The 26,390-nt window shown below is 44.6% G+C and overlaps 1 protein-coding gene across 1 annotated transcript in view; it reads left to right on the forward strand.

Annotated features, from left to right (window-relative positions):
- C3H1orf198 (chromosome 3 C1orf198 homolog) overlaps positions 1–25,169 on the forward strand; it is a 36,864-nt gene extending 11,695 nt beyond the window's left edge. Inside the window, exons 3-4 of the mRNA XM_065401036.1 lie at positions 20,661–21,203; positions 24,409–25,169. Coding sequence (XP_065257108.1) covers positions 20,661–21,203; positions 24,409–24,465 — 600 coding nt within the window. The 3' untranslated portion in view covers positions 24,466–25,169. The remainder of the gene's footprint in view (positions 1–20,660; positions 21,204–24,408) is intronic.
- The last annotated feature ends 1,221 nt before the right edge of the window (positions 25,170–26,390 follow it).

Raw genomic sequence — 26,390 nt, forward strand, 5'->3', positions numbered from 1 at the left:
TAAGGTACTTCGAACTTCAGCTACGTTATTCACGTAGCTGAAGTTGCGTACCTTAGTTCGAATTGGGGGGTAAGTGTAGACCAAGCCTAAGAGAGTAGGGAGGAAGTTGGAAAGAATTGCTTTATCTCACAGGGAGTTGGAGTAAATGGTGATTTCCCTCAGGCCTTAGGTTACAGTATGATGTTTCCAGTTGTGAAACATGGTTGTAGGCAAGCAAATACCATAATATATCATTTAACTTTGAGGCCAGTGTATATAATGATTTGGAAACTTTTTAAGACCCTTTCTATTTCTAGATCTCTCTATCTAACTGCACCTAGTAATTTAGCAATCATTTTATAGGCTTAGCCCAGGAGGCTATGAGGATTCTGTAGATAGTGGTATGGTGGAACAAAAGTTTAGCCAGTATCCATGCAAATTTCGTTGCTAGCTACACTCTTGTTTGTGAGAACAGAAAGCTTTTTTTCTGTCAGTTGTGTGGTCTGAATACAGGCTTGAGACGTAGAAATTCATTGGATTAAATCCAGGCTCTGACTTTGGCTTCCTTTTGTGGTTTTGGGAAAGTTCGTAAGCCAGTATTTTCAAACATGGGTGCTAAAACGGGTATCTGAATCCATATTTAGGCACTTAAATATGTAGCTTGATTTTTTTTTTCCACAGGCGTATGGCACAGTCAGTTGAAGTGCCCAAATATGGAGTTAGGTGCCTGTCTTTAGGAATCAACGTTTGAAAATCTTGTCCTTCTGTTTTCTCAAAGGTTTTTGTGAGAATTGACTAACGTTTGTAAAGCAATTTGAAAACAAACAAACCCTTCTTAGAGCATGATGATTATTATCAAGACATTGGAAATGGTGAGGAAGTTTTTAATCATATAATCCTTTCCTGTCGCTTATATTTTGCCTTTACATGATTTTTCTGGTTTTATAAAATTGTCTTTCAAAACTTCAGTAGTGGGTACCAAAATGGATTAAAAGTTCTCAGCATGTCAGCCTGTATTTGTATGATACACTGTTTGAATAGTTCTCTCTCCTGAGATCTCGGGCTGGAAAAGGAGGATCATTGCATATTGGGAGCAAGGCATGTTGTAAGAGCTGAATAAGGGAGACTTGTACAGCACTTGTCAATGTTACACCTCATAATAGCATAACTATTAATGCTATAATTCCATCAGTACTAAATTCAACCACAACAGCATTATGAAATGATATACTCTTCGCTTTCATTTCAGAGAGAGTTTTGTGAAAGACTTGATAGATCTACCTGTTTTCAAAAGTAAATTGGTGTGGGAGTGTGTGTGTTTAAAACAACTTTTTTCTTGTCAAGGCAAATGAATGTTAAGTATTAAACAGCTTCAGAAGTTGTTGAAGTTTGTGAAAATGCCTGAGCCATTTTTAGCTATGTTTTTGATGTGTGTTTACTCAAAAACTAGTTCTTGCCTTGTCTTTTAAAACTTCTATTGGGTTACCAAAGCAAAACTGCAATGTACATAGTAAAGAAGGTTGATCATAGCAACACTTGGAAGGTTTTAATATAATAATCCTCTTAGTAGAGAACTATAACACTGCTAAAGAAGAAACTTGTGCTCCTATATAGTTTACCTGCTGTATCATTACAAACTATGTAGTGACGCTTACAGGTGAAAATTGCCTGCTTTATGTGGGGTGAATTGAGTCATGGCCCATGGGTGGGGCTGTGTGAACTTCAATATGCAACTTGAAATATTGGTTTTGTTACAAAACTGAAACTCAGGTCAAGTTTGTGAATTTGAATCAGTTATGTTTCAAGAGGAATCCAGACAAAAATGTGAAGTTTTGACTGAGTTTGGCTTTGAGTTTTTTGCTTTGTCTGAACTTAAAATTCAGGGAGCATAAACTCATGAGAATGTAAATAGAACAAGTTCATGTGAGCCTCTGTAAAGTGACACTGTGTATTGTATTGTTTCTGAGCCCAAAGGCCTCCTGATTTAACAATGTAGTTGTGGGTAGAAAAGTGCCAACTTCATAACGTCTTACCTTAATTGTGTGTTTTGAGTCCTACTTGATTAGCTTACTGTCAAAAAACATTTTTTACTTCTGTCTGCCATGTTGACTTAATATATTGGGGTGGAAAGAGCAAGATGGAATGTATTTGCCATCTGCATTGTCAGCTAAAAAACAAGTTAGTCCATTTTCAGAATCGTTGCTGTTGGTGATAGGAAGTGCAAATTTGAAAGTGTTGCATGTAGAAAGGACACCAATGATCGATGATAAATGGAAGGACATTGTCACTTTTTTGTACCCAGATTTGAGTCTTTCTTTCCTCTGTCATTCCCCTATTCCTCTACATGCACATTCCAGACCTCTTCTTTATTTAAAAATAAACTGTTCTAGGTGTATAGTAGTAATACTAGCAATTTCAGTAGGATACATACCACTTTTCCTCCTCTGGAGGCAGTGTGGATCAGTGGCTAGAGCACTGACCTAGGAAATGGGAAATCCAAGTTCCATTCCCTTCTCTGCCACAGACTTCCTATGTGACCTTGGGCAAGTCACTTAGTTTCTCTGTGCCTCCGTTCCCCATCTGTAAAATAGGAGAAACATACATTGTGAAGCACTTTGAGATCTGCTGATGAGAAGCACTATAGAAGAAAGTTCATTATTTATTACGTTATTATTATAAGGATCTCAAAGTATGTTAATGCACAAGTAGGCAATGACGTAATCCTAAAAATAGTTTTAACCAAATTATTATTATGCATTTGTCCACAAACTGTACTTTTGTACACTGGAGCTAAAACCAGACTGGCTGAAGTAATTTAAAAAAAAATAGATTACTAAGATGGTATTTTTGGTAGTGGTCGGGGCTGGGTTTGATCCTTTTTCATGCTGGTATTAGAACAATGCCAGCTACAAACAATGTTTTAAATATTGTTGTTGTTGCTAGTAAGTTGGCATGAATAGCACTGTTTCCATGATCAATGTGGGTAGCAACTTTGTTCCTATAAAACCTTACCATAGACTACTTAGAACAGTGCTATAAAATCATGCTATAGAGTTAGACTAACAGTTCTTGGGCCAAAAAATTCCTGTCTGCACTGGTGATAGAATTCATTTTCAGTACCTTGGTAGTGATAGCTGTATTCAGACATTGATTGTAAATAGCAATTTTAGTCTCAATGTAGTTAGATCCTTTGATAGGCAGAATATAATTGTCCAAGTTAGATGTTGGCCAGATGTTATTGCTAGGACTGTGTTTTTACTAGATACTAACAATATGGACATAAAACATATTTGGATTTAGGCCATACTTGTAATTGACAGTAAGTCAAAGACACATTTGTGCCGGTGACTTTGCTGTTTCATATTTTGCAATATCAACTATCTCTGAAGTTATGTAATGTGTATCTCATGTCCAAAATAAAATACATGGACTCAAAGTATTTTCAGTCTTGAATGACTGGTTGGTTGGTTTGTTTTGTTTCCTGTGGAGTTTTTTTTAAAACCTATTGATGGTTCTTTGTTGGCTTTTTATATCATTGCTGTTGTGCATGGCTGTGCTATTTTGGTTCCATGTTTTTCTGTTTCTTTGTTCAGCAAGTTGAGGTCCTTATTTTAATTAAATTAATTATTTTTGTCTTTTGAGTAAACTGGGCTTTATTATTTTGCTTCTTAGTATACTAGGCACTGCTTAAAATGAGCTTTCTTTGACAGTGTTTCTGAAGCCTTTGTCTCAACAACTTAGATGTCTTGAGACTGCCACGCCAAACAGTTTATTTTGGCTGTGTGCTCATATGTTTAGTAAAATCCTACTCATTTCTGGCAAGTGAATAAGATGTAAAAATAGCTCTTAGGTGTCTTTTAGTCTTTCTGTTTTTAGTATAGACTTTATGAACCGAGACCTAGTTTTATACAGTAAGATTATCTCAGGCTCTATAAGGGTATGGTGCACTCTTAACATACACACTATGTGCCTGATGATCTCACTACCAAAATTGGTGTTTATCGCATTGTGCTTATGTGGATTGTCACCTCCCTTTTAAGGTCTGTTTGCTTCTTTATTTAAAATTCTGGGGAACTTTAATTTCACTTTCAACTTTTTTGGAAAACTCTAACTTAAAATCCAGGCATTTTGTACTAATACTGAGCACTTTTATTGCCATTCATGCAAGGATTAAAAAATGTTTTACAAGTATTAATCTTTGCCAAACGCTTGGGAAATAAAAGGTGGTATTCAGTTATACCGAGAAAATGAGGCCTGGATAGGTTGACTGGTATAAAATCACATAATGATTTGGCGGTGGAAATAGGAATAAAGTGAAGGAATCTTGACTTCCAGTCTCCTGCTTTAGCTGCTGGAAAGCTACTTCTTTCCATATGTGGCCATATTTTATACTTTCCTTTTAATATGAATTAATTGTAACATCTTTGCTTCAGTCCTTTTATCTTTTGTTCTTACACTTGTTGACATTAAGCTTTCCATTGTCACATCTGTGCATGCATAAGATTATTTATTATTATTATTTGAATGATAGCATCCAGAGTCCCCAACTTGAGATTGGGATGCCATCATGTTAGGCATTGTACAAACATGTAACAAGAGACGGTCCCCAGGCAGAAGAGCTTACAAAAATAAACAAAACCGACAAAGGATGGGAGAAAGGAAGGATTGTTTCCATTTTACTGATGAGGAATTGAGGCACAGAGATTGACTTGCTCAAGGTCACACAGAATCTGTGGCAGAGCTGGGGAATGAATCCAGGCTTCCTGACTAGTCCTGTGCCTTAAGCATAAACCTTTCTTCTCTGAAGCCAGTTCTCCTAACATCCTGCATTGTTTACTAGAAGAAAGAAAGATGGCCATTAGCATAATGACTCTACATGTGCCAGTCCTTCATTGTAAAAGCATCTTGTTGAGAATAGCTTGGCCTCCAAAGTGTTTAACACAAACCTAAATGCACAGTAGGTCTGTCTTGCAAAACTAAGAAAGGCAAACATAGAGTGTCCTCTTTTACAGATTATCTACTACAGGAAACTTGATTGAATGTAGTTAAGAGCCATCTGTCATGTCATTAAGGCTGCGATTCTTTCATGAAGGTTGCGGAAGTCACGGATTCCGTGACTTCCACAACCTCCGTGACTTCCGCAGCGGCTGGTGCGGCTGACTTCAGGGCCAGCTGCTCGGGCACCCCACAACCAGCTGCACCGGCCGCTGCTGGAGCCACCCGGGGCCAGCCACTGCTCAGGAGGTCATAGGCAGCTGGCTCTGGGGACCGCCCTAGCAGAGGCCAGTGCAGCTGGTCCCACGGACTACCCGAGCAGTGGTCGTGGGGGCGGCCCCAAGGAGTGTCTGAGCAGGGTGCCCAGCTCCAGGGACCACCCAGAGGCTATTCGAGAGTGGTCCCTGGGAGCAGCGGCCAGGGGGCAGTCAACCCCCAGCACTGGAGTAGAGCCCTACCCCAATGGGGTCCCCCGAGCAGTGGGACCCCAGAAGTAGAGTTTTAGTCACTGGTGTTTTTGGTAAAAGTCATGGGCCGTGAATTTTTATTTATTGCCTGTGACCTGTCCATGACTTTTACCAAAAATACCAATGACTAAATCTTAGCCTTAGTCATGATTAGGGCCCTACCAAATTCACAGCTGTGAAGAATGCATCATGGATCGTGAAATCTGATCTACCCCGAGACCAGATTTTATGGAGTTGGGCAGCCAGAGAGCAGTGGCTGCTGGTGGGAAGCCCAGCTCTGAAGGCAGATTCGCCGCCAGCAGCAGCACAGAAGTGAGGGTGGCATTGGATGCGGGGGGTATGGCCTTACATGTGGGCAAGTGGGCGACCGCCAGTGCCCCATGGTCAGGGTGATGCTATGGTCAATCTCCCCCACACACACAACCAGCCCAAGGCCCCTTTAATTACCAAGTGCTGGGTCTGGAGCTGAGGAGGGGCAGGGCTGAGGGTGCCCCAGCTGGGGGCTCCTACTGTGTGTTGGGCTCCAGCTGCTAGTCCCAGATGGGTTGGGGAGGGACAGGACCACGGGTTGCTCCCGAGGCTGGATCAGACCCATTTCTGGGAACCTCCCTTGACTGCTGGCTGGGAGTCCAGCTCTGAAGGCAGTGCTGCCACCAGCAGCAGCACAGAAGTAAGGGTGGCAGTATCACAGCCCCCCTACAATAGCCTTGCGACCCCCCAACCCCATTTTGGGTCAGGACCCCCATGGTTACAGTACCATGGAATTTCAGATTTAAATATCTGAAATTTATTATTTTTAAAATCCTATGACCATGAAATGGTCCAAAATGGACCGTGAATTTGGTAGGGCCCTAGTCATGATGTTTGCATTACAGGATTGGCAGGGCTAAATGGCAAAAGATTTGAAAATGAAATGCATAGCTGGAAAATAGTCTTTTTTTTTTTTTTTTTTTTTTTTTTTTTATCCTTCTATAACCTTTGTTCTGGTTTTCAAAGTGATGGGTTTTGAACCAGAAACCTGATCTCCTGAAACTTGAAAGAAGAGGAGTGTGACAGTTCTTGGGGTATGCAGGACTGTGTGTCATGTTGTTACCTCCTGCTTCCAGCATGAGGGAGTCTTGCCTGTGCATCAGCTTCCAAACACCACCATCCTTTTAGCCACTCAAGCACTCTCCTCTGGGCTATGCCCAGCTTAACAATAGGTGCAACCTGGTCCCTGAGTCTCATTGAATCGTTCCCATGTGGTATCCAGCTCCTGACACGGGTTACTCACTGAAATTGCAGATCCTCTACCCTCAGGGTATGTCTACACTACGAGGGTATTTCGATTTCACTTAAATCGAATATGTGGAATCGATATTGCTAAGTCGAACTTGTGTGTCCACACTAAGGACAGTAATTCGACTTTGTGAGTCCACACTAACGGGGAAAGCGTCGACATTGGAAGCGGTGCACTGTGGGCAGCTATCCCACAGTTCCCGCAGTCCCCGCAGCCCATTGGAATTCTGGGTCGAGCCGCCAATGCCTTCTGGGTAAAAAAAAAGGGTCGAGGGTGCTTTTGGGTAATTGTCGTCATCCGTCTGTCAATACCGCCCTCCCTCCCTCCCTGAAAGCGCCGGCGGGAAATCAGTTCGCGCGCTTTTCGGGTCAGTGACAGCGCGGACGCCACAGCACTGCGAGCATGGATCCCGCTGCGACCATCGCTGCAGTTGTGGCACTTGTGAACGCCTCGCAGGTTATCATCCACCTTTCCCAGAGGCAGATGCAGATGAACCAGGCGAGGAGGCTACGGCACCGCGGTGAGGGCCTGAACTCTGAGAGGGGCACAGACCTCTCACAAAGCACGGGACCCAGCTCCGAGGACATCACGGTGACAATGGGTCATCTGGATGTTGTGGAACGGCGATTCTGGGCACGGGAAACAAGCACTGACTGGTGGGACCGCATAGTGCTGCAGGTCTGGGACGAATCCCAGTGGCTGCGAAACTTTCGCATGCGGAAGGGGACTTTCCTGGAACTTTGCGAGTTGCTGTCACCTGCCCTGAAGCGCAATGACACCCGGATGCGAGCAGCCCTGACTGTCCAGAAGCGAGTGGCCATAGCCCTCTGGAAGCTTGCAACGCCGGACAGCTACCGGTCTGTCGCGAACCAGTTTGGCGTGGGCAAATCTACCGTGGGGGTTGTTGTGATGCAAGTAGCCAAGGCAATCGTCAAGGTACTGCTCTCAAAGGTAGTGACCCTGGGAAACGTGGAGGTCATCATAGATGGCTTCGCCGCGATGGGATTCCCAAACTGCGGTGGGGCTATAGATGGAACTCACATCCCTATCCTGGGACCGGACCACCAGGCCAGCCAGTACATCAACCGAAAGGGCTACTTTTCAATGGTGCTGCAAGCACTGGTGGACCACAGGGGACGTTTTACCAACATCAACGTCGGATGGCCGGGCAAGGTTCATGACGCTCGCGTCTTCAGGAACTCTGGTCTGTTTAGACGGCTGCAGGAAGGTATTTACTTCCCGGACCACAAAATAACTCTTGGGGATGTGGAGATGCCTACAGTCATCCTTGGGGACCCAGCCTACCCGCTAATGCCCTGGCTCATGAAGCCCTACACTGGCGCCCTGGACTCTGAAAAAGAACTCTTCAACTACCGGCTGAGCAAGTGCAGAATGGTGGTGGAGTGTGCTTTTGGACGTCTCAAGGGGAGATGGAGAAGCTTACTCACTCGCTGTGATCTCAGCGAAACCAATATCCCCATTGTGATAGCTGCTTGCTGTGTGCTCCACAATCTGTGTGAGAGCAAGGGGGAGACCTTTATGGCGGGGTGGGAGGTTGAGGCAAATAGCCTGGCATCTGATTACGCCCAGCCAGACAGCCGGGCGATTAGAAGAGCACAGCGGGACGCGCTGTGCATCCGGGAGGCTTTGAAAGCCTGGTTCCACACTGAGCAGGGTGACCAGTGACTTTACAGTTTGTGTACAGAGAAGCTGAACCTGCCCCCGTTTCTTTACCCAGTTAAGGATGACTATCCTCTCCAGTTACAGACCCCCTCCACCCCCTTCCAAAAAAATAAATTTACTTTTATTTTGTTAATGAACACCGTTGTCTTTATTACTGTTTTCGCGGGAATGTTTTAAACCTGGGACGCAGACTGTGGTGGGGAGCGGGTGTAGTGTACTGATGCAAATGATCCTTCTAAACTCCAGGAATGACAGGAATCGCAGTGGCGGATTGGTTGTTTCCACGGAGCCTGCCAGCCCTCCTAGCGGGACTGCGTGTATGTGGGGGCTATGTGACTTTATGGCAGGGGGAGGAGGGTTACAGATCCCCTGCTGCGTGGCTCTGTGATCCAGGACAAGGACCGCTGCATAACATCTGTAACTGCCCTCCCCCGCCACAAAGTCACAGAGCAACACCCCCCCCCCACCCCACGCACAGAACATGAAAACCACCTCCCAGACTGACCAGGGTAACTAGTCAGTGCACTGTGTATGTGCCCTGCTGCAGGACCTGCCCCCGCCTCTGTAGCCTGCTAAAGGTGAATGTCCTGTCCAATTACCAAGCCCCTTCCCCCCCTGCAGACAGACTCTCCCTCAAAACAGCATGACTGAAACAGTACTGAACAAAAACGTATTTTTTATTAACAACCACACATGAAACTGGGGGGTGAAACTTGGACGGGGGCTTGCTTGAGGCGGCCAGGAAAGGACTTTTCAAATCTTAAGGAATGAAAGCCTTCTGGTGCTTGAGCAGTCTGCAGGGGTGGAGTGAGAGTTTTCACAGACTCTCCCGCCCCTCCTTCTTTGGACTTTGGGCGAGGGGGGTATGGGACTTGGTGGCGGCGGAGTGCGGTTCCTGATAGACTGCAGCGGGACTCTGTCCTCCTGCCTCCGTTCCTGCAGAACATCAACAAGGCGCCGGAGCGTGTCCGTTTGCTCCCTCAGAAGTCCAAGCAGCGTTTGAGTCGCCTGCTGGTCTTCCTGCCGCCACCTCTCCTCACGGTCCATGTGTATCCGGTGCATTTGGGACAAATTCTCCCTCCACTGGTTATGCTGTGCTGCCTGGGCTCGGGAGCAGCCCATAAGTTCAGAGAACATGTCCTCTCGCGTCTTCTTCTTCCTCCGCCTAATGTGCGCTAGCCTCTGGGAGTGTGATTCCAGGCTGGGTTGGGAGACAGTTGCAGATGTGGCTGTGGGAATGAGGAAAAGGCAGTGAATTCCTCCGAAAGATAAATGTAGTTGTGAATCAAGAACCTTGATTCACAAGAACATAGTCTTTCTCCGTGAACAAGACCATGAACCACACCTATCACATGCGCACTGAGGACAAGGTCGAATTTTCGAACCTCGCCTTCAGTGCCTGGGCTTTTGCACTGCCGATCTGGGAACCAGGGCAGGACACGGTACTCTCTCTAGCAGGCAAAGATGGTAAGCCGTAGACTTGTTGCAGATTAAAACTTTAGGAGTACCACTGGCCACCTTTCACATTGAAAGCAATGCCAGTCTGTGCTGCCATCAGTCGGCCAAGCAAGAACTGTGGCCCTGTCCCACCCCCTCGCGGATGTGCCAGGGAAAGATCCCTGGATGCTGACCCTCTCCTGCCCCCACCGCGTGGCTGTAAACCAGCGGTCACAGTTCTGTAAAGGAACTTGTTGCAAGCAGTCCCAATACTACCAGTCCCCTACCTAATTCAAAGCAGGTTGTCATGACCGACATCACCCTCATGAGGATCCCGGACAACGAGATCCGGAGGATGCTTTGAGAAAGCATGCAGAGACCGGGGCCCTATGCCGCCATGATCTGCAAGGCGCTGATTCCCGAGTACCTGCTTGTCTCCTGGTGCGGGAACGTCTCTTACTTTGGAGGACCAAGTAAAGCCGCTCTCCCAAGGAACCTGATGAACAGGCTATCCCTTTACCTCCAGGAGAGCTTTGTTGAGATGTCTGTGGAGGACTACTGCTCTATCCCCGGACATATAGACCGGCTTTTCATATAGCTGCAGTAGCAGCGACAAAAGAGTGGAGCAGCTTGGGCAGCACAATCATGCAGAACCGGACACTGTTTGATTTTTTTACAAATACTTGTTACTGATTATTTAAGCGCCCAGGGGGAAGAAATCATGATTCAAAGATTGTTATTAGTATTAATATTCTAGTTTTGTACAAAATAAAGGTTTATATGTTTAAAGCACTTACCGCTTGATCCTTCCCCTGAATCTGTGTCCAGGTTACATGCTGGGGAGGGTTGGTAGGGGATCTCTGTAAGGGTGATGAAGAGCTCCTGGCTGTCGGGGAAATCAGCTTGGTAAGTGCTGCCGACTGCCTCGTCCTCCTCATCTCCTTCCTCATCTTCCCCGTCCGCTAACATGTCCGAGGAACCGGCCCTGGACAATATCCCATCCTCAGAGTCCACGGTCAGTGGTGGGGTAGTGGTGGTGGCCGCACCTAGGATGGAATGTAGTGCCTCGTAGAAACGGGATGTGTGGGGCTGGGATCCGGAGCGTCCGTTTGCCTGTTTGGTCTTCTGGTAGCCTTGTCTCAGCTCCTTGATTTTCACGCGGCACTGCGTTGCATCCCGGCTGTATCCTCTCTCTGCCATGGCTTTCGAGATCTTCTCATAGATCTTTGCGTTCCGTCTTTTGGAGCGCAGCTCGGAAAGCACGGACTCATCGCCCCACACAGCGATGAGATCCAAGACTTCCCGATCAGTCCATGCTGGGGCCCTCTTTCTATTCTGGGATTGCACGGCCATCTCGGCTGGAGAGCTCTGCATCGTTGCCAGTGCTGCTGAGCTCGCCACGCTGTCCAAACAGGAAATGAGATTCAAACTGCCCAGACAGGAAAAGGAATTCAAATTTTCCCGGGCCTTTTCCTGTGTGGCTGGTCAGAGCATCCGAGCTCGGACTGCTGTCCAGAGCGTCAGAGTGGTGCACTGTGGGATAGCTCCCGGAGCTATTACCGTCGATTTCCATCCACACCAAGCCTAATTCGATATGGCCATGTCGAATTTAGCGCTACTCCCCTCGTTGGGGAGGAGTACAGAAGTCGAATTTAAGAGCCCTCTATGTCGAACTAAATAGCCTCGTGGTGTGGACGGGTGCAGGGTTAATTCGATTTAACGGTGCTAAATTCGACATAAACGCCTAGTGTAGACCAGGCCTCAGTGTAGTGTACCTCAGTTTACTAGTTTTACCTTAAATCACCACTCCTGTAAAGTCTCACAGCACTTGTGAGTACTTATGGTAAAACAAAAGTAGGTTTAGTTAAGAAAGAATGGAGAGTTAACTTAGAAACAAGAATATGTGGTGGAAACAAATGATTACTATACAAAACAAAATCATAAAACGTGAACCTGGGCTTCAGGATTGAGAAATCTCTCCAGGATAGTATTCCTAAGTGACTTTGTAGTGGCACACAAGGTGAATATCCTCAGTGCTATGGCAGTAACAATCTGCTTGGCATGATCAGAGCAGTTTATGGCCTTTCACTGTCACCCATGGTGACTGTTTTATAATTAGTCCCATGTTGATTGTGTTCTGCATCGTTTGATAAGACCGAGCACTCCATGAATTAATCGTGGAACTACAAGACTGAGGCTATCAGTTAAGTGTTGCTCTCCTGCATGTAAATTGTGTAGGATGTGTAAAGCCACTAAATTGATCCAGTTCTCTGGAGAATTCAGATGCTAATCCATGAATCAGTTCTGTGTAGCAGACTGCTGACCAGTGCAAAGCAAAATGTGCACTATGACAATTAGCTCCCAAGTTAAGATTCACACTTTTAATTTTTACAGATCTCTGAAAAATAGGAGTTGGTTTTGTGCAAGAAATGCAAGATCAACACACTCTCCCTTTGAACTCCAGGGAAGTTTCATGTGTACAAGGAGTGCAGAATTGGGCCCCAACACATTCCCAGTGAAAATGAGGTCTTATGGGATTATATTTATGCCTGAGGACACCATCTCATGTATTTAGAAAGATAGACTGACACGTGATGTGCAATGGGAATAATGTTAATGCATATAATCTTTAGTGAGCCTCAAAAGTAAGACTTAACTATTTTTAGTTAAATGTAATTGGAATAACTGATCTGTGCTGTGGTACCCCAAACCTTTAGGTCAGGGGTGGGCAAACTTTTTGGCCTGAGGGCCACATGGGGTTCTGAAACTGTATGGAGTGTTGGGTAGGGAAGGCTGTGCCTCCCCAAACAGTCTGGCCCCTGCCCCCTATCCAAACCCTCCCACTTCCCATCCCCTAATCGCTCCCCCGGGACTCCACCCTCATCCAACCCCCCCTGCTTGCTGTGCTCTGACTGCCCTGATCCCTATCCACACTCCCACGCCTATCCAGCCGCTCCCTGTCCCCTGACTGCCCCCTGGGACTCCCTGCCCCTTATCCAACCCCAGGCCCCCCCCCCCCCCCCCGCTCTCTGCCCCTTTACCATACCGCTCAGAGCACCAGAACTGGCAGCCGCACTGCCCGGCCGGAGCCAGCCATGCCTCCGCACAGTCTAGAGCACTTGGGCAGGCTGGCAGCTCTCGCAGCTGCGCTCCCTGGCAGGAGCACGCAGCCCAGCTGCCCAGAGCGCTGGTGGCACAGCAAGCTGAGGCTGCGGGGGAGGGGGGACAGCAGGGGAGGGGCCAGGGACTAGCCTCCCTGGCCAGGAGCTCAGGGGCTGGGCAGGACGGTTCCGCGGGCTGGATATGGCCCGCGGGGCGTAGTTTGCCCACCTCTGCTTTAGGTTATCAGTAGTGTGCCAGGTGTAAAGGGCTGAAGGCACTTCAGCTGCTAGACCTTGTAGGCACTAGCCCTGATGGGTCACAGTAAGCAATAGCAGTTCTTGTTTTGGCCTCTGGGGCAGTCCAGTCGAGGGTTAGAGCTCTTCAGGGCTAGTGCCTGGGGTGCCCTCTCCAGTCCAGTCTCTATTCAGAGCAAATAGGAGTTTGCACGTTTCCAGGCCAGGATCAGTTGTTTGTGTCTCCTCATTGGGAGATCTCTGTACCAGCTCCTTGCCCAGCCTCTGCTCTTGCCCATATATCCCACACAGACATGGTCCTGGCTGCATTTTCAACACCCTGCTTCACAGCAGTTCCCTGGCTTCTGATGCAGCCTAGGCCATATCTACACTACAGACTTTGGTCGACACAAGTTATGTTGGCATAAAGCCACTGCAGTTAGTATATCGCTCATGCATGTGCATTCTTGGCACGTTGCGCTGGTGCTGTGCATATTCACCAGGAGTGCTTGTGTCGATGCACAGTGTGATGTACCATCAGTGTGCAACTCGCCATCAAGTGCAATGTATATTGGGAAATTTTGGCAATATGTGGTGGGGCAGAAACGAGTCATGCAGGTATGACTGGGAGCAAGGTGTCAACTTCCCAGCATGTAACAGTCTCCACCCCATAATTTTTGTCTTTTTTTAAAATCCCACAAACCTGCATGGCACTGTTTGCTGTCTGCCATCTCTGACAGAAGCATTGAGCCCGCACAGCTCTGCACTATTGTCATGAGTGTTGCAAACACAGGACATGTGATCCTCCAGTATATGCAAAGCAGTAGAAAGAGCCACAAGATGACTTTGTGGAGGACAGATTGCTGTGGAACATAGTAAGAACCAGTTCAAGGTGGTGATAGTGTTCATGGAGCAGCTGCAGGTGATGGAGCACCACTTCTGGGCCCAAGAAATAAGCATTGACTGGTGGGATCGCATTGTAATGCAGGGTTGAGATGAAGAGCAGCAGCTGTAGAACTTTTGGATGCACAAGGCTACGTTCCTGGATCTGTGTACTTAGCTCGCCCCAACCGTCCAGGGCAGGGACACAAGAATGAAAGCTGCACTGATGGTTGAAAAGTGAGGGGCGATTACTCTGTGGGAACTTGCGGTGTTGGATTGCTACCTGTCAGTGGGAAATCATTTTGGAGTTGGAAAATCCATTGTGTAGTCCATTGTCATGCAAGTGTGCAGAGCCTTAATTGTCTCCTGCTATGTAGGACTGTGACTCTCAGCAATGCGTAGGACACGATGGATGGATTTGCAGCAACTGCAATGGAGTAGTAGATGCCTTATTACTTGAAACCACTTGAATCCTACTTTTTATACTTAATAAAATCACGTTTGTTTATTAATGAACCCAGAGTAAGTGATTAATACCTGGGGGAGCAAATAGCTGTGCATCTCTCTCTGTCAGTGTTATAGAGGGCAGACAATTTATGAGTTTGCCCTGTATAAGCTTTATACAGAATAAAATGGATTTATTTGGGGTTTGGATCCCATTGGGAGCTGGGTGTCTGGGTGCTGAAGTCAGGTAACTTGCAGAGCTGTTTTCACTTAAAGCCTGCAGCTTTGGGGGCGTGGCCCAGACCCTGGATCTGTGTTGCAGTAGGCTAGTGTGTCTGGCTCAACAAGGCAGGGTTCTGGAAGTCCCAAGCTGGCAGGGAAAACGGGCTCAGGGGTAATTTCAGCACATCAGGTGACAGTCCCAAGGGGATCTCTGTGACCGAACCCATCACAGCCACAAATATTCCTATTTTTACACCAGCCCACCTTGCCACAGTACATCAACAGAAAGGGCTACTGTTCTATGGTTATGCAAGTATGGCTCACTGTGGACACTTCACCAGCATCAGTACTGGCTCGTCAGGGAAGGTGCATGATGCTCACATCTTTAAGAACACAGGACTGTTTAGAAAGCTGCAAGCAGGGACTTTCTTTCCTGACCAGTGGATTACCATTGGTGATGTTGAAATGCCAATAGTGAAACTGGGGGACCCAGCCTACTCCATGAAGCCATATGCCAGCCACTTCAACAGCACCAAGGCAAGATTCAACTACCAGCTCAGCAGCTGCAGAATAACAGTTGAATACATTTTTGGTAGATTAGATTGAAGGGAAGCTGGTGTTGTTTACTTACAAGATTGGATCTCGGTGAGAAAAATACCCCAATGGTTATAGCTGCCTGCTGTGTCCTGCATCATATCTGTGAGGCAAAGGAGGAAAAGCTGCTGCCGGAGTGGAAGGCAGAGGTCAAGTGGCTGTCTGATGAGTTCAAACAGCCAGACACAAGGGCGATTAGAAGAGCTCAACATGGAGCTATGTGGCTGAGGAAAGCCTTAAAAGAGAACTTTATCAGTCAGAAACAGTGATGTGGTGTGATGGACTGTGCACTACCTGCCCAAAAGTTTTGGAGGCTGTTAGGAATTGTGTGGTGCTTGGTACACATTCATGAATAGAACACTGCCGATGCACCTATTAATTTTTCAGTGCTTGCTGTACATCTGTGATTATTAGTTGGCAGCCGGTTTCAAGCGGAGTGCCCCAAGGGTCGGTCCTGGGGCCGGTTTTGTTTAATATCTTTATTAATGATCTGGAGGATGGTGTGGACTGCACTCTCAGCAAGTTTGCAGATGACACTAAACTGGGAGGTGTGGTAGATACACTAGAGGGTAGGGATCGGATACAGAGGGACCTAGACAAATTAGAGGATTGGGCCAAAAAAAAACCTGATGAGGTTCAACAAGGACAAGTGCAGAGTCCTGCACTTAGGACGGAAGAATCCCATGCACTGCTACAGACTAGGGACCGAATGGCCGGGTAGCAGTTCTGCAGAAAAGGACCTAGGGGTCACAGTGGACGAGAAGCTGGATATGAGTCAACAGTGTGCTCTTGTTGCCAAGAAGGCTAACAGCATTTTGGGCTGTATAAGTAGGGGCATTGCCAGCAGATCGAGGAACGTGATCGTTCCCCTTTATTCGACATTGGTGAGGCCTCATCTGGAATACTGTGTCCAGTTTTGGGCCCCACACTACAAGAAGGATGTGGAAAAATTGGAAAGAGTCCAGCGGAGGGCAACAAAAATGATTAGGGGTCTGGAGCACATGACTTATGAGGCGAGGCTGAGGGAACTGGGATTGTTTAGTCTCCAGAAGAGAAGAATGAGGGGGGATTTGATAGCTGCTTTCAACTGCCTGAGGGGGGGTTCCAAAGAGGATGGAGCTCGGCTGTTCTCAGTGGTGGCAGATGACAGAACAAGGAGCAATGGTCTCAAGTTGCAGTGGGGGAGGTCTAGGTTGGATATTAGGAAAAACTTTTTCACTAGGAGGGTGGTGAAGCACTGGAATGCATTACCTAGGGAGGTGGTGGAGTCTCCTTCTTTGGAGGTTTTTAAGGCCTGGCTTGACAAAGCCCTGGCTGGGATGATTTAGTTGGGAATTGGTCCTGCTTTGAGCAGGGGGTTGGACTAGATGACCTCCTGAGGTCCCTTCCAACCCTGATATTCTATGATTCTATGATTACACTGTTTGCCTACAGAACTCATAGGATCAGTGACACTTTCAGTAGTGCTAGGCATTCTGCACATATGTTTTGAAGTAATAAAGATGAATTATTTACAGAATAATAGATTTTTATCGTGTACCAAAACCAGTGCAATAAAAACTCTGAAATAAATTAATAAACAGAACTTAAGGGGAAAGAACATTTATGTCCATTTCTGTTCATTTTGGCTGCACATACAGCAAGTGTGGCTTTCACAGGTCAGTGTAAGTGAAGAAGTGGTTGTCCTTACTGTCCCGAATGTGGAGTGGTAGGGGTAGGGATGCTGCCGTGATGCCACATGGTATGTTGGGTGTATAGGGAAGTGCTAAAATCGAGTTTTCCGTTGACTGCAAAGGGAGGCGAGCCGGTGGTTATTAAACCTATAGATCAGCAAGAGTCTGTAGCATCTGTGCTGTTGGAGAAGCCCCATTTACATCTCCCTTTCCTTTTCCTGCAGGGCCTCCTCGGCCTCTCTCTCTTCCACTTTTTTTTCCTTCTCCACACTGTCTGTAGCATTCACCCTCCAGGCCCTCTGCTCACTGTCCATGCAGCACTGGCTTGCAGGATTTCACTGAACATATCCTTCCATGTCCTCATCCTTCTCCTTATCTGGCTCAGGTGTTCTGCAGATGAGGAGCGGGAAGCCCTGAAGACCACAACAGTGGCAGCTACAGATAAAACACATAGAGGTATCATTGTATTTATAGTCACAACGGAAAGCAAAAGTTAAGATTCAGAACTCCCTTGCCTTGCTCCCATGAGGTTTAAAACAAGACATGCTTTCTGACATTTCAGCTTTGGAGCACCTGTGCACAGTACAGCTCTCCAGTCCTAGCTATAGTGAATATGGCTTAGCAGAAGATATGGGGGTTGGGGGGGGGGGGGGTGAGAAGGGAATTGTTCAGCTGCATGAAACAATCAAATTTCATCCCCTATTTCCATGGGTACAAGTACAGGGCAATGGCTCTGAATACTGGCACTGTTTTCCACAGGCAGTGCTGATTTTAGCTGATATCTTGAGGTAACAAAGACACAGAGCACAGCTGCTTGTGGCATCCTGAAGCCACTCTGGCCCATATGCTGCTAGTCCGTTAGCTTAGTCAGGCACCATTGCAGTTATCGCTGACTGGCATGGGGAAGTGTCCTACCATGGAGGAAGAAATAAGGCTTTCACCCCTAGAAACCATGATTGCAGAGTGCCTCCATGAAAATTTCATCAAGATCTCTCAGGAGGATTCAAGGGACATCCCTGTGTATATAAACAAAGTACTCTGCACGGCCCCCCTCCCTAACTCTACAGGGGAATGAAAAGCAGATACCAACTCTACCTCTCTTTGTTGTACTGCTACCTCTTCTAGTACAAGTAAATTAATGAAAAGTTGCTTCTGTGTCCTGCTGTGTTGGGGTCTGGCACCATCTGTACATCTAAACATTGTAATGGGAAATGCATTCACACACTATCTGAAGTTCCTTCCCGTGCATCGGGCTTGCCCATGCTCAGCTTCTGGGACTGACTGGACTGCAGTGGAGTCTTGAACAGATCCTGGCTCGCAGCATAGTTGGACCCCTCTTTACCCCCGGTCACATGTCACCCATCCTCCTCCACCACTGCCTCACTATTCATGGCAGAGGTTTGTATTTCAAGCTCCACCAAGGTATCCCCATTGGTCTGTAAGGTGCTGGTGGGGTCTCTGCCAAGTATGGCATGCAGCTCATTGTAGAAGCTTCAGGTCTGCAACTTGGCATCAGATTGAATGTTGGCCTCCCTGGCCTTCTGGTACACCTGTTGCAGTTCCTTTGCTTTCACTTGGCACTTCTGCTGGTACCTCTCATACCCTTTTGCCTGCGTCCTCGACACAAACTGCCCATAGACATCCACATTTCTACAGCTGCTCCATGACTGTGCGTGCACAACCTCTTCTCCCCATAGGCCCAAGAGATCCAATATCTCTCCTTTCTACTCCAGCAAGAGCATGTATGCAGCATCGTAGGTTGGGCAATTGCATGCAACAATGAAGAGCTACTAGGTGTGCTCACCAAGTTCAGCAGTCAGGGACGGGCATTTCAAAAATTCATAGGGTTTTTAAAGCAGGGGAGTGGGCCTTCCCATCTCTGTGACCCCCTGGGCAGTGGAGTTCACAATTGTGACCAGAGTGGTCAATGTTGGGCATTGTGGGACAGCTGCTGGAGGGCTGTTAGGGTCAATACAGGTCACGTATTGTCTATGCATGCACTGTGCCAAGCATGACTCAACATTGTTCGGGGAGGTGGTGTTACTACATTGTCATAACTGTGCTGACAGTGGTAGGAGACAAATTTGAATGCAGACCCATGCCAAGGTCAATGCCAAGTAACTATGTCAACCTATCTTTGTTGTGTAGACCAGGCCTTACTCTGGCTTCAGCTCCCTCTGTGTTTCACTCTGCACGTCCATTCCTTGCAGCTCCTGGATAACCATGATGCTGCTGCTGCTTCCCAAAAGTGTCCAGTCACTTCCTGGTTCATGGTCTTTTCGTGGAGTTTCTGAATCTGCTTTCTTTACTTATCTGGCCAGAAGACAGCAAATGTGCAGTGTGGCAGGGGTTGGTAGAAATTTTAGTCTAATGCTTAGCAAATTTGTCACAGAAGGTTCGTGTTGGAAGAGGGATACCATCCATGCTCTTCTAAAAACTCATTTTACAAAACTCCTTACATTTCCCATTAAGACCATGTAGTGTTAGGTTTGTAATGATTTTATAAATCTAATTTACTTACCGTTTTTGCTGTTTGTTTACTGTTTGCATTGGACAATATAACTAGACTTGTTTCCCTTTCTGGCACTCATTACAGTACTATTCTGTTCTGGATCATAGCACTGCAAAGAAATATTTAAGTAAAAACATGTTCACTGAAACATGACATGAAAGCATTTTAATGTGTAAGTTTTGTAAAAACCAGTCTTCTACAAAATCTAAATTGTCTCTCAAATTATTTGTGCCCTCTGGAGTACTGTCGGGGTACCAGCAACATATTACAGTAATAAACTACTCATAAGTAAAGTAACTAATGCGATTGTTGCTTTTCAAAGTCAAATCGCTACTGACAATCTTTACACTATTTTTGAAAGATCACTTGTCACACCAACTATAGCTGTGTTTTCTTTATCCATTGATAAAATGAGATCTCTTGGGAATTAATTACACTGAGGGTAGTAGTACAAAACAATATAACCACGTTACAAAATGTTGTAACTGAAATAAGTATACATTTGTTGCTTTTTATAAAGCTGTTGCTCTTAATTTTAAAAACAGACTGATAAAATGCCTGTTACTATTTAATTAGCATGTATAGTTAAATAAATATGTCCTACTATTTCAGAATTAGATGAAGTTGTAATGTTTAACCCATTATTGGACCTTCAACGAAGGTAATGGAAACTTGTTTGCCTGATACACAACATTATAAAATTTCTCAGCTTAGAGGTCCTATTAAAGGTACTTTCTATGCCTTTCTAAACATATCCATTATCCTTTAAATAGTTTTATGTGGATTTATAACACTTTTTCATTGCACTATAATGTCTGCATATGCCACTGTCTATTCTTGGACAGAATCAGATTGCTCAAATGTATGCTATTACCTCCCCTCTAGTGTGTTGTCTGCAAAGGGGTTCTAAGACTTAATTCTGTCAGTTTCTTCATCCAGTAGTTCGGGGGGTAGAAGCTTGGAAGAAAACTGCCTTTCTGTTGGTTGGTCCTGTTCTAAAAGCCCTTTGGCACGGGTGCAAATGTTAACATATATATACGCACCATCCTTAACTTAAATAGCCAATTACACGCCTCTGATCTCAAACATAATGTAATTATTTTTGCCTTTGTAAAGAGATTTGAAATACATTGTTTTTTTTCCCTTTAATCCCTACAGAGTCAAATGGAATTCAGTGTTGCATCTCTGTCTATACAAGAACAAGGTTCACAAAATGAACAGAGGCAGCTAGTCAAAGCAGCTTCCGGTGTCCAGGCCCCCAAATCTTCTCAGGGTAATAAGGCACCTAGCTCCGATGGGCTAATACCAGCCAGGAAGGAAGAAGAGTCATCTTTCTGGAAGATAAATGCAGAGCGCTCAAAGGTTGAAGGCAAACAGTCTGAGTTCCAGTCCTTGACCCCCAGCCAGATCAAATCTATGGAGAAAGGAGAGAAGTCCCTTCCAACATATTACAGGCAAGAGTCTGCTCCAAAAGAGACAGCTAAAGCTGAGAAGTCCAGCATAGCTAAACAAGAAAATTTTGTTACCCCAAGCCTTCCTGCCACATCCCTAGAATGGGAGAAACCTCGACCCAGTCAGCCGTCTACTAGCACTCCAGATGACATCTTTCTTCCTGAGCAACCGGAACAACTGGCATCTGCAGGGTCAAAAAATGAAAATGCCGATGGCACGATGCTTTCAGACCCACAGACATTTGGACAGGTAAGGACCACTATTTAATCCATTATCTTTAATTTTTGAGAGTATGTAACACAAGCTCAATGAGGTCACTCAAGAAGATTAGGGATTTTTTGGAGCACTAAACCCTAGCTAAGCTTGTTGTCTTTTTTTATGCTGTGGATTGAAGAAATCCATTCAACCAATGCACAATAGATTTGTCTATTTCTGTAATGGGTATTTTTAATATAGTAATACCTAATATCGTATAGTTACATAATGCCTCTTATCCAGTAAACACTCAAAACCAATTCACCTCTGAAATGGCAATCCTTTCTGAATAGAACACAGCAGCTGCTTAAAGACAAACTACACAACAGTTAGGACAGTAAATGAGAGTATACCATACCCAGTTGAAACTAAGGAACATTTAGGGTTATTTTTCACTTGGAATAGCAAGTCTCACACTCATTTGATACTCCTGTAGTTTAAAGCTTTTCCAAGTGAAACTAGAAATTAGAGGTACTTGGGTGAACAAGGGAAGTTCTCTAAACTAAAGACAGCATAACAGAGAGATGAGTTGCAGCAGCTGGGAAGCAGCTAGATTTGTTTTTAAAACTTTCCCCCTCCCTGTGCTGCCCAGCCATCACTTCCCCAGTGGGACTGCTTTCAAATGCATTCTGTTGAAAAGGCTAAAGCAGGAATAGAGCAAGTTCGTGATAGCCTTTTCAACTCAAAAACCATCCTGAAAGCAACTCAGCTGCCTGTTAGGAACTATTTGAAAAGCAGCTGCTCGTCTGAGAAAAGGAAAGGCACAACAGGATATGATTTTGGTTAGCATCCAACTTAAGTAATGGGGAGAGGAAGGAAAGAAATATGAAGTTTAAAAACCAAATACTAGGAAAGACGCCTCCCCTTTTTCACTGTTGCCTCTTCCTGCTTGTGTAGTGTGTGGTGATGTCTCCTGGAGGTAGCTACTTTACGAACAGATATACAAGTTCTACTGTAAAGGAATCACTTCAACCACCATTGTAATGAATTTTGTATCCTTCAAGGCAGAAGGCCCTCAGATAAATATTACATATATAAAATTTTATACAACAAATACTGTAACAAATTATTTTGGCACTGAAAAGTTTTCTTTAAAAATCACACTGAGGAGATGTTAGTAACAATTCAGTAATTAAGGTTGCATTGAGATTTGCACTTAAAGCAGGATTAAAAGCCCAATTTTGCATTTGTAATTATTGAATGTAGACTCTAAATTTGACACAATAACTCTTCAGAAGACAATTGAATTTTCTGTGTAAAAACCCTCACTTGAAATTTCACCCTGTTTTCTGTCATTTCTTTAGGGTTTTTTTAGCTAAACAACCACAGTTCCCACAAACTCCAAACTTCATAACCTTATATTCTGATAATAGCTCAGATGTAGGCCATTTTTGAAGCATTACATTTAAACAGCTATTTTGGAGAGCCAAAATTAGATAACTGCTCAGGTGTATCAGCTACTACAGTTTTTTGATGCAACCAGCCTGGCTCACTAACTTACAGCAAGTCTGAAAAACGAGATGGGGAAATTCATGAATTTTTGGGTGGTCTGTTTGCCAAACATGACTCGCTTGCTGTGCTCTGCATATGACCCTGGTGATCCAGGGAGGCAGGCTGGGCAAATGGGAGATATGGGGGTATTCTATGGGGAAGAGATGGGGTTTTAAGAGGCCATGGGGGAGGCATGCAGGGAGGCTGGGAGGGAAGAAACTCATGGGCAAATGCTGGGGTGATGGGAACCAGGGCTGTGCTCAGAAGCTGGTTTGAGAGAGGAGCCTATTGTGTCTGCATCAAGGTATTGGAAGAGCTCCTCTGACACTGCTTCCTTTTCTCCTGGGTGCACAAAGGCAGCAGTGTTGGGAAAGCCAAGTGTCTCTGCTGAGGTGTCTGCATTAAGGGCTCTTCATGGCACTGTTGGTGTAGAGGCACTGGGTTCTGAGGCGTTTCACATGGCCTAAGTCCACTTTAGCCCCATCCCCTGCTCTTCCAGATGGCCATCTACCATCTGTCTATAATCCCAAAGATGTGTGTGCTATGGGTGGCAGAGGAGACTTACATGAAGTTGAGAAGGCAAACTGGAGTGTAGAGTTGGTAATGAATATCTTAACTGCTTATTTCAGTTTGCCTCAAGGGGCTATGCACTAATACACTCTAGTATTTGTTTGTGGTGCATCACTATACACCTCAGGTAGTGAAGGTACTTGGTTTACAGCCTCATTCCTTACAACAGATCAGAGATAAGCCATTTTATTTGTGAAATTTGTAGGGAGGTGATGTGAGGCCACAAAAGTCAAAGTTGCACACCCTGCTCAATATTAATCCAACTGCCAAAACTTATGAAAAATGTTTAGGAAGCTGTTTATTTTTTTTTTAAAGGGGGGCAGGGGAGTTTCTTGGCATCTCCCTGCAAATAAATATTGGCAGAAGTGTGTATTAATGGCCAGTTATAAAATACCCTGTCATAGTAACTTGTGTTGGATGTTAAGGTTTTTTGGGGGGGGTTTCTAATTGGTTCAAATATGATTGTTTTGACCCCAAAGTGATTCTTCTTGGTCAAAATTTCAGTGCATCAACAGGGAAGTCAGTATGGGGAATCTTGTGTTGCATATGTTTTGTAAAAAGATGACATCTCCAGGGTAATTGACTTTCATAAACCCTAAATTCATTTTATGATGGCAGCAAATCTGAGGGGTACAAAAAGTGTGTAAGATTTCAATTAAATTTCTTAGTAGTGGCCTTCTGAACTTGGAAGCATGTGGGTAGATAATGTTGTTCTTACATAATAAGTAATCTGTTTGAATCAGAATGTACAGTTGATGGGTTATGTATGTTTTCTCCTCTCTCTCCCCCCCCCCCCCCCCTTCTGTCCTGAAAAATAATCATAATGCGAGTTAGCAAGAAGGAATAAAGAAATCCTTTGACCGGTAGAACACACAGTATTACTCTGATAATTGGAAATACCTTTTTGCACCTCAGTCATATGTGGGTTACATATGTCTAGTATTTTCCAGTGCAGATGCTTTTCAAGCATGCAGGAATACATGGGAAGAAAGTGAAATGGTGGTAGACTCTCTGCCTTAATTTATGGACTTTAAAAATTGTATTTACACTCTTTTAGATCTAAGGGCCAGTCAGTTCATTTGATCCTGTTAATTGTAGCATTTTCTTTAAATCATCTAATTTTGTGTTTCTCTTACAGATTAATACAAGCAATGTTATCTTGAAGACTGGCTTTGATTTTCTAGACAACTGGTAAAGATAATGCAAAATAGTTCAGATCAATTTTTGGAAAGAAAAAGGGGCATCTTTCTCTTTGTATGTTAAGTTACTAGCATCTGTGTTTTTTAAAAAAAGTTTCAAACTCAATGTTGGCTTTGTATAAACATTTTTATAAGACCAGATGCAATTTTGTATTTTAAAATGATTCAGTGATAGAAGTGTGGTCTCATTTTGGATTTTTTTAATGTTTGTTACAAGTTGAATAGTTATTGAATTGGGGGGAATAATTTTCTACCAATTTATGTATTAAGGACACACACACACACACAAAACCCTGATCAAAACCTCTATATTTAAGAGTGAATCTACAAAGAACAGGTTTCTATTTTCAGTAGCAACCTAGCCAGCATGGCTCAAACAATTCCATAGGTCACTATAAAAATCAAAATGTGGTATTACTCTAAATAAGCTACCAAAACAACAGTCGTGCCTCCTTCAGGTAACTGTATAATGAAAAAAGGCATGGAAAAATAAGCATATTAAACATTATATTAACTTTGTATATTTTATATTTAGTTTGTCAGTAATTTCTCTACCACTAGTTTTTGAGAAGGGGGAAGGGTTTTGCCATAAGAATTAGTCTAAAATAGCACTGCAGCTGTACTCAAGAGGTGGAATAAAGTCTGTTTTTGAGGAAATATTTGTAAAACACAGGAATATTACTTGGTTTGGGTTACAGAGTGGAGGAAAAAAAGGAAAAAAAAAAAAAACAATCTTCAGGGAAATGCAAACCTACAAAAGTCGCTGCTTCCCTTGGTATGGTTTATAACTCCTGCTCGCAGAAATGTTGGAATAAAACACCAGTATCTCCAGGAGTAGACACTACAACCTAAGTTTGTTCTTGTTCAGTAAACTGATATAATTTGTGGCAAAGCTGAGCAATAAGGCTCTTTTAAAACAGCCATTCCTCTTGAGGACAAATCAATCTAGTTTCTGGTGCTCTTTCCCCTTAGGGATACATACGTTCTCCGTGATGTCCAACATCTAGATGATGTTTGCTCCTGAAATAGAAATAGAATTGGGGCGGGGGGAGATGGGGCACTTGGCAAGCTGGTTTCCTGTTCTATTTTTGAATGATCCTCAGCTGGTGTTCAGTATAGAAAACTGAGACTAGAGCTATCATTTGAACTGCCATCTCTGAAATGCAGCATGATTTACACACTGACTCTCACTGTGTTTACCTTGCCTTGAAGCCTTAATTCCCCTTACGCACAACCAGTGAATGGTCTCTCTGATGCCGAAGGCTTACGACCTTTCATTTTTACCTCAGTAAGTGGTTCCCAGAATGTTTGTTTGCGGTAGCTGGCAAAACCTGACTCATTTTATGTACTGAGTCCATGCCAAAGCTATATCAAGGCTAATTGATGGGTGGTCTCTACCAACTAGATTATAACTCCCCTAGGCCTCCCTTGGGCTGACATTTGACAGTTTGTAATCTTTAACAGTGGCAGTTAGATTGTGAAGTGTACTGGTTCTTTCTGGGGAATGTTGTCCTATATGATCTAAGTGTTTAAAAAAAAATTCCAACTCTTCCAGTACCTAGCCTACAAATTAATGTAATCCTGTATTGCTTGCTTTGTAGACAGACATATGTTGGTATCAACAGCAGTAAAAAGTTATTCAGTACAGCCTAATGAAAGACTAATTTCAAAATCTAGCCTTGTTCAAAACAAATACCCACTTCTAGTAATAAAATGAACTAAAGATAAACAAAATTGAATGAGGTTTCAAGTGGTAAATTGCCACACATACTTAAGTTAAGTGTATTTAGTAGCATAGCCTTCTAATAGTGCAGAAGTTTCTTTACTTTCTTTCATTCCTCTCTGATATGTACCCCCACCCCTCAAAAAGCTATAAAATGGGTCTTGTATTAGCACTCTGCAGTTCCTTTTATTTTTGCCA

Source organism: Emys orbicularis, chromosome 3, assembly GCF_028017835.1.
Source record: "Emys orbicularis isolate rEmyOrb1 chromosome 3, rEmyOrb1.hap1, whole genome shotgun sequence".
Lineage (NCBI taxonomy): Eukaryota > Metazoa > Chordata > Testudines > Emydidae > Emys > Emys orbicularis.